Source organism: Apteryx rowi, unplaced genomic scaffold (assembly GCF_003343035.1).
Source record: "Apteryx rowi isolate R43461 unplaced genomic scaffold, aptRow1 scaffold_0, whole genome shotgun sequence".
NCBI classification, from domain to species: domain Eukaryota; kingdom Metazoa; phylum Chordata; class Aves; order Apterygiformes; family Apterygidae; genus Apteryx; species Apteryx rowi.
The window spans coordinates 3389943-3405813 of NW_020447195.1; the positions used below are offsets into that span (position 1 = coordinate 3389943).

Sequence of the window (15871 nt, forward strand, 5' to 3'; positions counted from 1 at the left end):
CATAAAATGAAAACTTCCCTGTAAATGTCAATGCAGTGTTTTGTGGTGGCCAAAAAAAGGCAAATGGAATATTGCAATGGTATTAAGAAGGAAACTGAAAACTAAACTGCCACTGTATAAATTCCTAATACACCAATATTTAAGACACTGTATGGAGTTCTAGGCACCTGATCTCTAAAGAATATAGCAGAACTGTATTCTGCTACTAACATTTTGAGAACAGCAAGGTATGGAGTGGATTCTGTCTGAGGAAATCAGAAAAACAGGACTGAGTATGATGAGGGGATAAGCTGGGTCTAAAAAATAACATATAGGAAAAGGGAAATAGCAAACAAGTAGGGAACTTTTTAAACAATAGATTTAAAATATATAAAAGAAAAATACTTCACACAATACATATATTAAATTGTTGAACTCATTTCTACAGGATGTTGTAGAGGCCAAAACTATAAATGGGTTCAAAAAGCAATCAGACAAATCCTTAGAAAGGAGGGACACCAGAAGCCGTTAAAAGGTCCAGACCTTCTTGATGTCTGGCTCTTGCTGACTGCTGGCTAGTACAATCTTTCCTCAAATATACCCTATTTCTTCCTTGCTTTCATTCTGCATCCATTGTTCAGCACTGTAAGAGACAGTATGGCCATTCTTACTTAACTTCCTTCTTCCATTATAAGCCATTCTTTCCTTACAATACATTCATTTAAAATTTTAGTTTTATGCTAAGAGTTTATATAGTTGGTCTTCAAATACAAAGAGGCTTGTTTAAAAGAAGTTGACAATAAATTCAAGTAACTCAGTTTATATTAATAAACAAAAACTCAAAAAGGCTATTGAAATCAGTTTCCCTCTTGTGATTTTTGTCTTATTTCAAGAAGTACTGTAGAATGCCTCTTTCTACATACATCGCAATGCCATGAAGCATTTATTTTAGTTTCTTTATAGCTGTAGTTTCTTTTATACATTTTTCTTACTGATAGCTTAAATACCATTACATTTAAGCATAGTAAGAAACATTATCTATCTATCTAAAAACTGAATATAGCCCCGTCGTGCTTTAAACATGCTTATACTGGAGCACGCAAAATAGGCCAAGTATTGTGATACGTTTACATGTAAAAGCATTTTACTTCCACAGACAATCTCATAAGTGAAGGAAATCTACTAGATAATTTCCACAGGAAAACTGAAAAAAAAACCCCCAAAACCCAACCTAGAGAGGTACAACTTCTAAAAACTAAACTCTAACATGCAGCAATTAGAGCATGAATAATAATGAACTTTAATTGTATATGGTGTTAAATAAAAGTTTGAAAAAAACGTGATCTTGTTGAGGCCCATTATGTATTCTAGCAAATGGTTTTCAGCAGTATGAAAATTTGAATAAACTTTTAAAAACCTCACTACTTGGTAATTAAAAGCTGTGTACCTATTTTCAAATTAAAATGTCGATTTTAGCCATGAATCCTCCCAATGAATCATAAATAGATGAAAACTATTCACTGGAGATTGCAGTGGGCGTTTAGACCCAGAGATTTATTTCTGTATATGTTATTAGATCAGATTATAATTTAATTTGGTGCAGGCTAAAGAGATGAAAATAATTTGCTGGAAAAGTACAGGCAAATGTCACAAAATGTATGGTTAAGTCTCTACTCCAGTTACAGGCAGATTCAAAACCTAAAGCTGCATTTTTTTATTATTTTAAAGCAAATTAAATACTCTGAGTACTAAGAAAAGGAAAAAACTATATCAGATTCTGTACAACTTCATTAAAAAACAATGGAAATATCTCTAATTAAAATAGCCCACTAGACAGTAGGATTTTGTTTTAAAGCTCTATTTTTTTTTTTTTTTTTGTCACTGACAGGGATAAATTTTTGTAAATAACTACCTGAAATATGGATTTATATTTTATCTACAGCTTTTCTAGAAATTTTTTTAATATTAACAAGTGTCTCTAGTGTACTAAAAGGAATGCAAACAAATAAAAGCTGAGTAGAATTAATTGTTGTTTAATACATTTGTTGTTTCTCCTCTCACAACATTAGTTTTCTGAGATACGGATATTCACAGAACTACCCTCCTTCTCTCCCCAAAATGAGGATGAAACCATTATCAGGATAATTACATACTTCTGCTTCCTTCCGCTTCCCCCAAATGCTTCTTTGATTGCAAGGTTTTCATAATTTCCAAGTTCTGACTGATAATATCAAACAGTGAGACAAAAAATAGCATCACATTGTTCATATTTCTTCATCAGGATCTAGAACAAGTATAGATTTTACATTGCAAACTCTGTATTTGACATAAAGTTCTTAGATGTTTTCAGAGGTGTGAATTGGGCCTTTTATCATGCTAAAGTTGGGTGGGATGTTATCCTCCCGTTTTATATATTCTAAATACTTTTATATTCTAAAGAAAATAGGAAAAGAAAATCATCTGTATCTAGTCACAAAAAAAATCCCACAGAATTATTCCACACATGTATCTGTTTCTTTAAAAAAAGAGTATTATATCATTCCAGTCTAAGAGCAAAGAATAAATCACTGTACTCCTCTGTACTGCCTCTTAAACTACACAAGCTTTTATTATTTTTGCAGAAATACTTCTGTGTTTTATATATGCATTAAGATACATGTATATATTTGTTCAGGAAAGAAAGGGAACTAACTGGTATATATGCATTGAAAATCCTATCTGCAAACCACAGTACAAAGATAAGACTAATTCTGTATTTTTTTGTCCTTGCTTTTCTTTATTTCAAAATGGTCTTTAACTCCTGCTGAATAGTGATTCATTTCTAAATGCAAAAGATCATTTAGGTCTATTTGTGTTCTTTATTAAGATTTTTTTTAAACAAAAATAGCATAGAGTATTAGTCTTTATTTTGACTAGTTTAACATACAGTTCATTTATTTTGAAAGGAGTATTCTGTGATACAGTATCTTTGCTCTATTATTGTTGATCCATTTAATTGTTAGTTTGCAGTGAGTCTTCTGGTAACCAGGCAAATTATCAAGCTTCTGCTACAATATATTAAAAACTACACAGATCTTAGAAAATGTTTTTCTAAAAAAGTTAATTTAGGATAAACTATCATGTTGTAGCAAACAAGGTCAAGAGTCCCTTTAAGAAGGAGACTATTTCATTGCCTCCCAGTTTAGATTCTCCATAGACACGGTCCACAAATGAAATAGGAACCTGTTGAAACAAGCAAAACTATTTTAAGATTCAAGACCTAAATAATCAGAAATTCTGTAAACAGAAGCACAGTCTTTGAACTTGGCATATTTAGAAGGGGAAGAGGGCAAGCACCAGATTTGCTTCCTTTGTCTCTGTTCTGCTGACCACTTGCTTTAACGATGCCCCACAGCTGGAAAGCACTGAGAGTATTTGCTTTATCACCTCTAAAGATGACCTAAAGGCACTACTGAGTGGCTGGTAATACACCAATCTGAATAAACTATTCTCAATAGTAGCATAAGTACACTAAAAGCCTGGGGGCTCAAAATTAACCTTCATCTATTTCCTCTTTAGCTAAATTCAATACTTTTGAGTCGATGCCTCAAGAAGGCAAAATGTCCTCGGCCACCATGAAAGAGCATTCTGCTCAACCTCAGCACTGGCTAGAAGACACATCTGAATATGGCAGTTAATGCATGTGCCTGTTTTACAAGTCATACCTACCTTTGTTGGTCTTCAACCATTTAATACATTATTTATAGGATAACAGATAATTTAAAACATTAAATTTTGACTTCCTTAAGTGTTCATACTGTCCAGATTCACTCATTACTCATAAAATGTTAGAAACATACTGCTTTTCAGTAACTTGAGCAATTAACTTGAGCTCAGTCTGGCAATACTATATTAGAATATTCAAGAATTTCAGTATATGTTAATGTGTGAAATTAAGACACGTCAGGGACTAGAATTAAAAAAAAAATTGGATTTGTAAAAGTCTTTAAAAAATTGGCTGAGCATTCTGCTGGAAGTTTCAACCAGAAATCAGCTGGCAAGTGGAACACATAAGTACACCACACCCTTGCAACTGTGCCAGGACTGAGGATTTCTCACAACTCTAAGCAGATTGGTCTATGGTAGAAGAGAAGCCAGGGCATTTGGCAACAAGAAAATACCTAGAAAGGCATGCAGATAGACTTAACGCCTCTGGCTTTCGTAGTAGGATCCCTTTGATAATCCCCAAAACCATCCTAACAGCTATGGAGAGTTGATCTAAGGGGCATGGACAGAAATCACTGAAGACACAGACAGTGCAGGATGTCAGAAGTTACATTTTCCATCTAGTGATGAATGAATGGTTTCTATCTAACCTGGTAAAAGGTATTCAGTCTTCCCTAATACTGGAATTAACCCCTTGTGTAGTTGCCGCACTTTGCTCTTCTTGCACAAGAGATTGTATCGTTAGTCTTAAAAGAGGCATTTTCAGCCCTCTGTCAGAAGACTGTATTCCACCCACTAAGGTACATTTCACATCTGGTACGTAAGTACAGCATACAATACTGTGCAGGTATAGTTTGTTTCAGTTCATCTCATCACCCAGTTGTTTCTTTTAGATTGGTAGGTCTCAACAACCTTCACTTTCAACATTCCTTAAGAAATGCTTTACACTGAGACTGTATTTACACTTTAAATCTGCATAAAAACTGCTGTTCTGTCAGTAGAGTTACAACAGCAGCACTTGCACATTGTGAATTAGATTTGTATGCATGAACGTTTCTGGAATTTCAGTATTACCAATTTGGTAATTATAAAATAGCTAAGAATCATAACTATTGATCAGGACCCACAATACCAATGGACTTAAACATAATGGAAAACTGTCCTGCCCCAGGAAGTTACAATATAGAGACAGTAAGTGGAGAAGCAGAAAGAAAGAATACAGCAGTCTTGTATATAGGTACATGTCAGCTGTCTGAGCACTGTCAAGTTTGTTACAGATATTGCAAAGGAAATCTTAAAGGCAAGAGTGGACCAGAATAATGAAGCAACTTTTTAGATTTTGGAGATAACTCTTGCCACATGTGAGAAACCAAAAGAGAAAGCAATAAGGTGCTTACTTGGGAATGTTACAGATGTGCTGTGGAGGACAGCAAAACTGACCCATTACAGAACAGAGGTTGTGTCTCAACAGAGACTGGGAGACAATCAGCTTAGTGAAGATCAAGCCTGTCAGGCTTTGAACCTGAAGACAAGTATCTTGTATTGGATGCTATATAGCCAGAGAAGGCATGCAAACAAAGGAGTGGTGGGATCAAATAACAGGCAGAAAAAAGTTATTCACAGCAGCACCCTGAAGAGATATGAGCAAGACAAGATTGCATTTTTTTGTAAAGCTGGAGAAGTGGATTTACTGTTTTCAGAATGTATGATAAATAAAAACTCTCTCTTCCTAGGTTTCAGTATCTGGATAAATAGACAGGTGAAGATTTAATTCAGCAATGTTAAAAAAGCAAAACATTGGATGCAGTTGGATGCGAAGGCCAGAAAAATTTAAGGTCAAACCCAAACTACAGGCAGGATAGCGATGTTGCCCAAGGAGCAAAAACAACAGAAGAAAGGAGAAATGCTATAATAAGTTTTATAGAAAGAAGTACTAGCAACAGAGCTCTCTGACAATTCAGTCATGAAAATGATAATGAAGAACTGGTTTTGAGATTTGGCTATAAAGTGAATTCCAGTGAATCATCTTTAAAGCAATCAGACTGCAGGTAGTAGAGGACAGAACTACTGTTTGGAGTTCTTCTTTAATGACTGTATTCATATTCAAAGAGTTTAGAAGTGGAAAGATGTGTTAGCTGGCAAGTTGGGGAAGAACAAGGAAATGAATGACAGAGGACAGAATAAATCAGAAATAGAGTCACGTTGCTGGAGACAGTGAAATGATTTGAAAAGAACTAACTAGAGATGTCTATACAGTAAGGGGAAAAGAAAAGGCTCAGAGCAGGTTCATGGTATATTTTGACTTTTTTTCTTCCTTTGAAGAGCCTGGTAGAATCTTATGCAGCTAAAGAAATAACAACAGGAAGAGGGAAGGATCTGAGAAGCATATTAGACATGGGGAATAAGTAAGTGGAATTGCAGATTTGTCATTCAGCTAAGTTGGAAGAAGTAGAGTTCGATGTGTTATTTCTTTAAATTGTTTTGAAAATCCTGCTTCCTCTTGGAAGTGGTCAGAATTTTCTAGGCTTCCAGTAATCTGCACGTACATTTAAATGAAAACACAATACACTTATCAATACTTTTACTATACCTCTCCAATAGTATATCCTAACTGTCTAGCCCGAACAATCATCTCCATCTGGAAGACGTATCCTTTAGAAACACATTTTTCCATTAGTTTCTGTAAGACTTCTTTTCTGTATAACCTGTAAATGATTACAAAGAAATTGAAACCTGTGGCATAATTTTTGAACTTCAGAGATCAAGATAGTATGTGCAGGAATCTTAACTGTAATCACTTACTCATATCATTACTACTTTAAAAACTCATTAACAAAGTTGTAGGAACAACAGTTCTTGCAATTTAATCTACGATTTCTTACCCCCACCTAAAGCAAATTTTGTAGTCCTCAGTAAAGAAGGTCTGCTCTTATTCTATTTTTTGTTTAACAGTTTCTTGATCTCTAGTAAGCTTTATGCCTTGCAAACCAGATCCATACCTGAAACTCCCAGTTAAGTCAGATGCACCTGGTCTCAGCAAAACCTGAGTTATAAAATTGGCACCACGACTGTGAAAGGAAACATGAATGTCAGAATTACTCAGTACACAATTCAGAAGGCTCAAGCAGTTTCTGGAAAATAAGTAATTATCATCATACTAGCCAAAAAAGAAATATTTTATTGTTTACTATGAAATGATTATATTCCTAATATGTTCCCACTACTAGATTTGATTCATGAATGTTCATCTTAAAGGTAAACCCCAACATTTTGTTTTGTAAAGGTAGATGATTACATAGATTATTGAAATTCTCTGTGAAGGAAAAAACAGTGATTCTTAGAAAACAGATTTACAATTTGGTTCCTTATGGCAGAATAATTGTACAACTACACATTGTATTACAATGTGAATGAAATACATTTGGCAAAAGTTAAATATTTTCCTTCTAACATTCACTGTAAGGGGAGAATAAAAATGCTTCTTGGACAAACATTAGACTTGGATTTAGAAGATCTAGGTTCAGTTTTGGTTTAGGGTGCTTCTACAGAATGGTAAGGATAAGCTTTACTGATATTTTTGTGAGACTGAAAAGCCAGTCATGACTCTTGCTGAGGACTATGTAATATACTGATATGATGTGCAAGTGTTTCACGTGGTAGGGTGTGATATAAAAGGATTTCTCTGTAATGTCCATTTAGATCTCCTCTTTTTTTTTTTTTTTTTTTTTGGAGGGGGAGTATATTCTATTTAGATTCACAAAGAGACAAGCATTTATTCTAGCCATTAGAAAAAGGGAGAAATCTAAATGCAATCTCTGTGATACCATCTCCAGATGAGACTGATAAAACAGCATATGCTCATAATTCTTTTCAGTAACAAAAAAATCAGCATTATCCTATGCCTATTCTCTTAAATCAGGTGTAAAAGAGAAAAATTTTATGCAGAAGAAACTTGCTGATCACCTCCTCAAAAGCTCTAAGTGCCTGTAAACCTGAGATGCCAGCCTCCATATGCTTATATAACCTTGACATAACATTTTGCCTCTTTGCTTTTGAGTGAAACCTTTCCCTACTGCTCACTGCAAGGTTTTCCAGCAAAGTCTAAGTAATGATTAATTGAGATTGATGATACCAGGTAATTCGTAATTTGTGACGAATCATAGTGTCAACAAAGGGGTATTGCAAGTGATTTACTGCTGAGAGAAAAGACCATTACAACTTTTAAATCTAACTAAATGTGTCTTTAAACTTGGGAAAAGTGTCATAGTCTCAGCTCATATTCTTTTTATGATGAAGCCAAAAAACTGTTCCAAACTGATGCAGTGCAGATTTGCCCACTGTTACACCCAATTTCACCAAACTGGTCATATCATTAAGTTATTTCTTGATGTTTCTTTAACTGAAGAATTTGCAAATCATTCATTGCAATCAATAATTCTATTATTTAATATAGCTTTGTAATAACAAGTACTATTCATTAAAGACTTTGTTCAGCTCACACAGAATGGCAATTCAGATGCCTGTAACAGTCCTGGGGGTGGATTGATGGCATCGTGATTTATTGTTTGATTCTGCACTTGAAAGCCTTGAAAACTCTAAACAACAAATTTATGTGCAAACAACTAGAAAAATACTAACCTGATTAATTTTCTTTTCAAATCCCAGCCATATACTCCTCCATTTCCTTTATATCTTGTTCCAGATACAATATCAAAATTGCCTTCTTTCTGCTTTCTGTAAGAAGTTGATTTTATTAGAAAAAAACAGAAGGAATAATTGTATGAAGTTGGTACAAATTGCAAAACAAGAACAATCACTGCATTAACAGAAAATCTGTATTGTAAGAACCTTTAAACAAATAAGTACAGAAGTCAAGAAAGCAATAGTTATGATGGTTATAAGCACCATGCGTTTAAAAACCTGAATGTTCCTCTCTTCTTATAAAGAACTATTTCAGAGTGTCTTACGATTTTCTTTTACGAACTATGTCACAGAATTTCAAAGACTGTTTCATAAATATTTTATATAGACCTACTTATGTATTTTTAAAGCCAAAAAAGCAGTCTCTCTAGCATAAAAGAAAGGATATTTTAAATATAGATTTAAATATTTAATTTACACAAACTCATAGTAATGAAAAATAATAAGCCTGGAACTATCCTTAGTCCATACCATGCCTAACTGCTGCAGAACCTTACCTAAAAATTTTAGATCTCCAGTACTACTTAGCAAGAAAGTTGAAAATCATGCAGACTGCTACCCTTAACCTCCAAGGTAGCTGAAGCAAATTGATTCTCACAAATTGAAATGTTACAGGGAGAGAAAGGCAAGAGATAGACAAAAAGAAAAGAAATATCACTAAGGAAGAACTTTGTACTATCCTGTAGTTATATTATCTTTAACATTAATTACCTTAATGCTAAACTAGAATATTTTAATCAATTATTTGAGTACAATCTGGCTTGAGTCTTGAATCTGTTAGCTTATGTGATGATTGCATATGTGCTTCTGTCTTTAAGATACTAAGATGGTGCTCTTCAATGATATTTAATTAACCTTAAAGTACGGTCTTACTTTTTAAATAACTGCATTTGAAGCTTCATGCCTCTTATTTTTCACTTATTCCATATAAAATCTTTACATCTTAAAAAGAAAGAAATGTGTAGTGGTGTTTTCAACGGCTAGCCCTGTGGAAATCAAGACATCTCCCTCTTTTGTTGTATCATTGTCCTCTAGAAAAACCCTCAAACTGAATTCCACATTCACTTATACCTGTGAAATCTCCTTGATTTCAATTAGTTTGCAAAATACTTTAAACATGTTGGCTTATGGAGACAAATCCAACCTGTTTTTCAATCCTAGAAATTAGCAGGAATAAAAAGCACTTTAGAAAAATATTTTCTTTACTCATTCAATCAATATCCCTACATGCACGCATGAAGAGGCCATTAGGATTAGAAGATGCCACTTATATATATGCTTTTGAAAGCAGAACAACCATTAAAGGAGTGAGAGAAGTACTTTGCCACACATACCATTTGCTTCTTTACACTTGGGGAACTAGCTCACATTAGGAACTAATATGTTCTGGATTATTTTGGGACAAATCTAATGAGGTCCAATAACTTCTATTTGAATTCTTTCCTTGCCAGTTTTCTTACTGCAGTTAAATAGCTATACAATAATATAAAGCTTTCAAATATTACTACAAAATGATAAATGCTCAGAGTCATTCTTATATTAGAATTGGCACCCACCTGATAAACTCTGCAATAAATTTTGGCTGAAATAGAAGGAAAACAGATGAGAAAAGAGAAGGGGGGGAATCAATGAAAAATTAATTATAACAGTTTAGAAATACAATGCATAAAATACAGACGTACATGGTGAGAAAGGTCAGCATCCATAATAACAATAAAATTCCCAGTGGCGTGCTTCATTCCATGAATATAAGCAGTGCCTAATGAAAACAGTATAGAAATAATTTCCATCACTATTTTAATATATGCAATCTTCTAGCCAGTCTTCACTTATATTCAAAAATCTCTAGATTATACTAGAAAAAGATTAGCTAAATACTTCTACTTTTAAAAATGATATATCAATTGTCAAACATAAAATTACTTTTCCTTTCCCCTATAATTTCAGCACTAGATTTTATAAATGTAAACCTTGTCAAGCCCTACTGCAATAGAAATAACCAGAGAAACATGACTTAATAAATGGGTCACTATCTGAAATAACATTTTCAGTAGTGCCATAGGCAGTTATGAGCCAAACAAAACTGGGAATGGGACACAGGCAACAAAATAATGTCCATAAATAATGGACAAAATTAACATGTCCATAATGTTAATGGACATCTAAGAAAAAATTGCTTTCTACACTCAAGATTTACTGTTAGTAGCATTAAGTATTTTGGTTTGTTCTCCTTGACACCATGAATGACATTGTGGCACCTAATCTGGAAAGTGTCTTTTAATCTTACTTTTTGTTCTGTTCTATTCATCTTGTATGAACTGGTGCAGCTATCTTGAAAGAGCTGGAATAAGTTTTGCTATTACAATTTTCCTCAATAATGCCAATTTCTGATTCAAGTCATACTGTTCAAAGACAACACTGTTTCCAGGAACACCACAGCAGCATAACAGAGATTAAAAACTGCCATATACTCCTCACTAATTCAAATTATTTTTGAGTCTTTCTGTTAACTTTATAAGGAATAGATGGCACTGAAAACAAAATACTTGCAAATGATGTTGTTAGCAGGCACTGACTCAGGAAATTAAACTCCTGGTTAATGAACAACCTGTCTTTCCTTTCTTTCACGCTTTTTTTTGCAAAATTAAATACTATGAGTGTCAAAAATCCATGTATTGTGTATGATTAGTAGATATGGTGCATAAAAAGATTAAATTTCGTCAGTCTTAATCAGTAACACTGGTTTTAAATTAGGACAAAGGATCAAAAGTAAGGTCAGGATAAAAATCAGGAAGAGAGAGAGATAAAAGCATTTTAGAATTTCTCAGACAAATGACAGATGCAGAAAAAATATAGAAAGGTGAATTTAAATAGACAATTAAATATTAATATTAGAATATCATTCCTGTTTAGTGGACTGGTACATAATACAGTTAATCATTTCCCGTGGAGAAGGTAGTTAGCTGCAGTACTCAGTGCACAAGACACCTCAAATATTTTACTGACACATGGAAATGGGAGTTGCCAAGATACTTAGTAAGGAAGGTAGATATTGATTTCCAATAAATGAAGCAAGATACTACAGTTTATCATTTTCTTCACTTCCATCAAAAGAGAGGAGAATTAAAGATATAAGGCATGAATCTTAATGATTGAAATGTCCCCCCCCCACACACTTTATTTTAGGATAATTTCCTTACTACAAGTTTTAAATGTTTGACTGCCTTGGGTGTTTCCTTTTTTAAAAAGCAAAAAATGACAGACTTGATTTACAGCAACAGAGCTACAAAGCTGCAGTCCTGCATCATTCCATGAGAATTTTATGATCAATCTCAGTGATACAAGATTGGTCCCCAAATTAGTGAGAGCTTCTAGAACACAAATGAGTAACTTTTGTAATGTGCTTCAAAGCCTTCAATTTACATGTTAGTTAATAAGTGAGACAATACATAGTAGTTTGAGTACTGGACATTTGTCAAAAATTTATTTTTTGTTTAATTATATTTGTAATTCATGTTGTAATTGGGCAACTGTAGAGCTTTGTCCAAATAATGACAAAAAGGAGTCCCAGCCTTCAAGACTGCAAAAAACTATGGTCCAATTTTGTAGTGTCCTGCATATAGGTAGATTTCACAGAAAGCACCACTGTCTTTCCCTGTCAGTAGTCTCCACGCAAAAATAGCAGTTACCATTGCAGAAGTTACACGTTGTCTTAATCTAGGCCCCTGGTTCTGTTATCAGTATGGGGGGCGGGGGGGAAGGCAGCAGGATGTTAACAGGAAAGCACAGCTGTACAGAATCACAGTGACCACAATATGCAGATTTGAAGTTGTGAGAAACTTGTTATAAATTCACTGTGATTTTTGTTTGTGTGTTTTTTAAGTTTGTTTGCTTATACAAATTTGATGAAAACATATTTCTAATTGTGGGCTTTACTATGATTCTTCTGAACTTTATACACTAAAATCAAACAAAGAATACAGATTTTTTTTTTTTTAAACTATACACCAGCAGTTAATAAGTACTTACCCAGGCCCAACTTTTTTGCTCGGGGTCTTAGAAGCTGCAGGATATAGTAAAATATATATATATTACTTATAGTACAGTTTTTAATTACTTTTTGCAACATTCTATACTGTTAAGGTATAAAAATATTTTAAAAGATACTTTTTATTTTTAAATATCTAGATAATGCATATAAACAAATTTATCTGACAAAATACAGGAGCAATAAAACCATTATATTAAATAGGAATTTAATCAAATCATATTAGAAACAAATTTCTTTTAAGCTTTACTTAGTAATCCTACAGTAAAAAAAAATAAAATCACCATCTCAATAGCTGAAAGATTTCTCATATTTCACTATCTGAAATACAGAGTTATAAATCTGAGCAGAGGTCTCCCTGGCATCATTACTTTAAGGAATGAAAAACACTATTGGTAAATATTTTACAAAGCTCCCCAAAGTGATTTAACATGTTTTTAGTACTGTATATAAATTTCAAGATTTTCGTGTGCATACAGATGTAACACAGCTGAATAGCTACCATATAAAAATATTATTAATCTTTCAGAATAGGAGTGACCCAAGCCTTAAACCTGAGCCAAGTATCCTCAGTTCCTGCAGGGCCAGATGGAGCTCAGACAGCTCAGCATCCAACAGAACTATGCTCCTATGCCAAGCTGTGGGTGAGGACCACCGCCACCAAAAGAGGAATCTAACTTTAGATCATCATGACTGTAATTTAAATTTTAATTCTTCCCAAAGTGTCTTTGATAAAAGTCTGTGCGTATTCAGCATTTGGCAAAGAGAGAGCGGATACTTCAATCTAAATTAATAATAATAATAAAACTTTGCTTCTTCTTCAGAAGCATATTTTTAGACTTCTTACTTTTAATTGGCTAATTTTGATGCATTTTCAGAGAGATTATAATTACTGCAATGAAAGTCAGAAAAAGACCAGGACATGGAAGAGTTAGTAATCATTAATGCTTCTACTGATTTGTCATTTTGGTTTCTGTTCCCCTCCCCCTGTAGATTTTTCTTTAATAAGTAGTCATATTTGAATATTTATAAAAAATTGGTTTGATTCCTCATCTACTTCCTTGAATATGTTGGCCTCTTATTAAGTAAACTACATACCGTGTTGAGTAAGTATAATTTAGTAAGTAAGAACCCCCAAAGTTATTTAAATGCAGACCCCTGAGCACAAATCAGAGCAATGATTTTGCTTACTACCTATAGGTAATTTCAGGAAAGAAGGAAAATTGACCTCATGAGAAATCATACCTGATTTTTTTCAGACTTCTGCAGTAATATTGCTGTGGGCTACATGTTGTCCTGTGCCTACACGTAATTCCACTTAAGTGTGCTAGGCTCTACAATGCTGCAAAGGGTTGGTACACAGATTAGACTACAAAACTAAGCCATTAAGCAGCAAGGAAAGTTTAGCTAACCATCTTAAACTTCCCTATTACGAGTGCCATTAAAAAGATAAAGACTCCAAAATTTCATATCTACGTTGTTCCTTAAAGTGATCTTTAAAAATACCACTTAATTCACAAATACTATTTTAAAAACTTACAATTACACAGTAATGGATTAGAAGGAAAAGTCTGACACTGCTTACAGCACAAATGTCTGTCAAACTGAACTTTTGGTTTTCATACTGTTCTGTAATAACACTTTTATTGCCAAAAAAAATAGCTTTAAAGACTCATAAATGACAGTATCTTGTTACATATTATTGATTGTTCTACATTAATGTACACAATAGAAAACAGTCCTGTTCCTGAGAAATACAACCAAACATATTAAAAATAAATCACAAGACCAGACTAGCTTTCATCTTTCTAATTTCCCTGTTCCTACAGCCACAGAAAATGAAATTCAGCTTCATCAAAACTTCATCTTTCCCTCAGGCATGCACAAAGTACAGTACCACTATTCTTTATTCAATAGAATACAGCATATGCACAAAGCATTGAAAACATTTTGAAAACGTTAATTCATGATTCTGCCTATTAATTTGCAATACTGCTAAGCAGCTGCAGGACTATCATAATTTTACATTTGGCTAAAGTGGCATGCAAACCTTAAATAACTTGCCTAAGGGTATAAAGAAATTCAGTCTAGAAACTAGGGACTCCGGTTCCAGTCCTCTAAAGACTTCAAGTACCTTCCCATACAATAAAAATAAAAAACAAACAAAATATGTAACTCACTATTTTATCTGATCCATATATCTTTACCAATTGTTCAGCAACTTCCTGTGTCCCATCAGGGCTTCCATCATCTATGACTATAATTTCAAAGCTGTATCCACTGAAATGAGAATTATTTTTAAATGAATACATGGAAAATACAATTTCACTGCCTGTGCCATTTTGTAAGTTACAAAACAGGAGAACAAAATACCAAGTGATTTTCTGACAGTTAAATGTACATGCTTTAGTTATTCAAAACATGATTCAATGTCACTGTTTTGCACCAGTCTCAAGCTGCAAGTGCCTCACAGTAAATTGCAGCTATACAAACCTCATCATTATCCCACATACACATTCATTTTCAGGCTCATGATTGTGAGAGATAAAAAGCTAAAATTGTCTTTGCGCTGTTATTTGGCAACACTTTCTCGAGGTACTGATGCAGAATGGATTAGAGCAAGTGCAAGGCCTTTGATTAGAGTCATTTCGTTTCCGTAACTAACATCAAGGAAAAGCTCTGCTCTTCACAGCTACAGGTTAGATACAATTGACTGTATACTCTCTATCACTGACAGAAAAATGTTATATATTTCACAGCATGGATAATTTTACTGCCTTCCTCAGTTATCGCATCATTGTACAGTTTTATGGATATATATTGACCAGCTCTGCAAATAACTTCTGTAAACTTTTCAGATCCATCAAAGCTTCAAAAGGAAGGGCATCTAAAATCCTTCTCAGCCTATTTCTTAACAGAGTCACCAAGTTCTTCGTGGGGGAATTTTTTTCTGTACCTCCATAGCAAACTTGCTGCGCGAGCTCTAGTCTCCGGCTCCCGCACTTCCACCCGCGCAGAGCCGGGCGCTTCGGGCGGGAGCTAAAGCAGCCGCTTTCTGCGCCGACCCGCCAGTGCCAGCTCGCCCCCACCGCGCTCCGCGGGGGCGCCGGGGCCTGCGCTGGCAGCGCTCCCGGCCGGCGCTCCCCGGCCCTTCGCAGCGGCGGCAGCGGCGCAGCCCCCCGCCAGCGGTCGGTGGGCGTTAGCGGTTCAGTTCTCCGCCGTTTAGCCCTGTCCGCGCCCGCCTCTCACCGGTGACCGCGGCGGGACCCGACACGCAGCCCAGGGCGGCTCCCGACACACGGCTTTTCCTCGCCAGTAGGGCCCCGTTATGGAGACCAGGCGCTGGGCCGCCGCCAGCGGCGAGCGGGGCCCCGATGGCCTCAGAGCCGAGACGCGAGCTCGCCCGCCGCGGCCTCGCCCCGCCTGCGCCGCCCGCCC

At 35.0% G+C, this 15871-nt stretch overlaps 2 protein-coding genes across 3 annotated transcripts in view; one reads left to right on the forward strand and one right to left on the reverse strand.

The window, feature by feature from the left end:
- Positions 1–1996: 1996 nt before the first annotated feature.
- On the reverse strand, positions 1997–14949 carry DPM1 (dolichyl-phosphate mannosyltransferase subunit 1, catalytic). 2 transcript variants are annotated; one of them, XM_026076902.1, is made up of 9 exons: positions 14927–14949; positions 14641–14713; positions 12415–12448; positions 10068–10144; positions 9942–9967; positions 8323–8418; positions 6684–6752; positions 6275–6389; positions 1997–3201 (listed from the first exon to the last, which is right to left on the reverse strand). In XM_026076902.1, exons 1-9 carry the CDS (start codon positions 14932–14934, stop codon positions 3097–3099), a joined length of 603 nt encoding a protein of 200 aa, XP_025932687.1. In that variant the 5' UTR covers positions 14935–14949; the 3' UTR covers positions 1997–3096. The 2 variants fall into 2 exon arrangements, with proteins under 2 accessions (XP_025932687.1, XP_025932603.1); XM_026076818.1 differs by having other exon boundaries at positions 14614–14713.
- A 15-nt stretch (positions 14950–14964) lies between these two features.
- Positions 14965–15871, forward strand: part of MOCS3 (molybdenum cofactor synthesis 3) — a 6979-nt gene continuing 6072 nt past the window's right edge. Inside the window, exon 1 of the mRNA XM_026055479.1 lies at positions 14965–15051. Within this exon, the coding sequence (XP_025911264.1) occupies positions 14965–15051 (87 nt within the window). The remainder of the gene's footprint in view (positions 15052–15871) is intronic.

Excerpts from the sequence above, each read along its gene's own strand:
- DPM1 (XM_026076818.1), bottom strand. Across the intron at positions 6,753-8,322 it reads TTGAAAAGAAAATTAATCAG|TCGTGGTGCCAATTTTATAA; the intron begins GTTAGTATTTTT and ends TTCCTTTCACAG. Across the intron at positions 6,390-6,683 it reads GACTTAACTGGGAGTTTCAG|GTTATACAGAAAAGAAGTCT; the intron begins GTATGGATCTGG and ends AATCATTTACAG.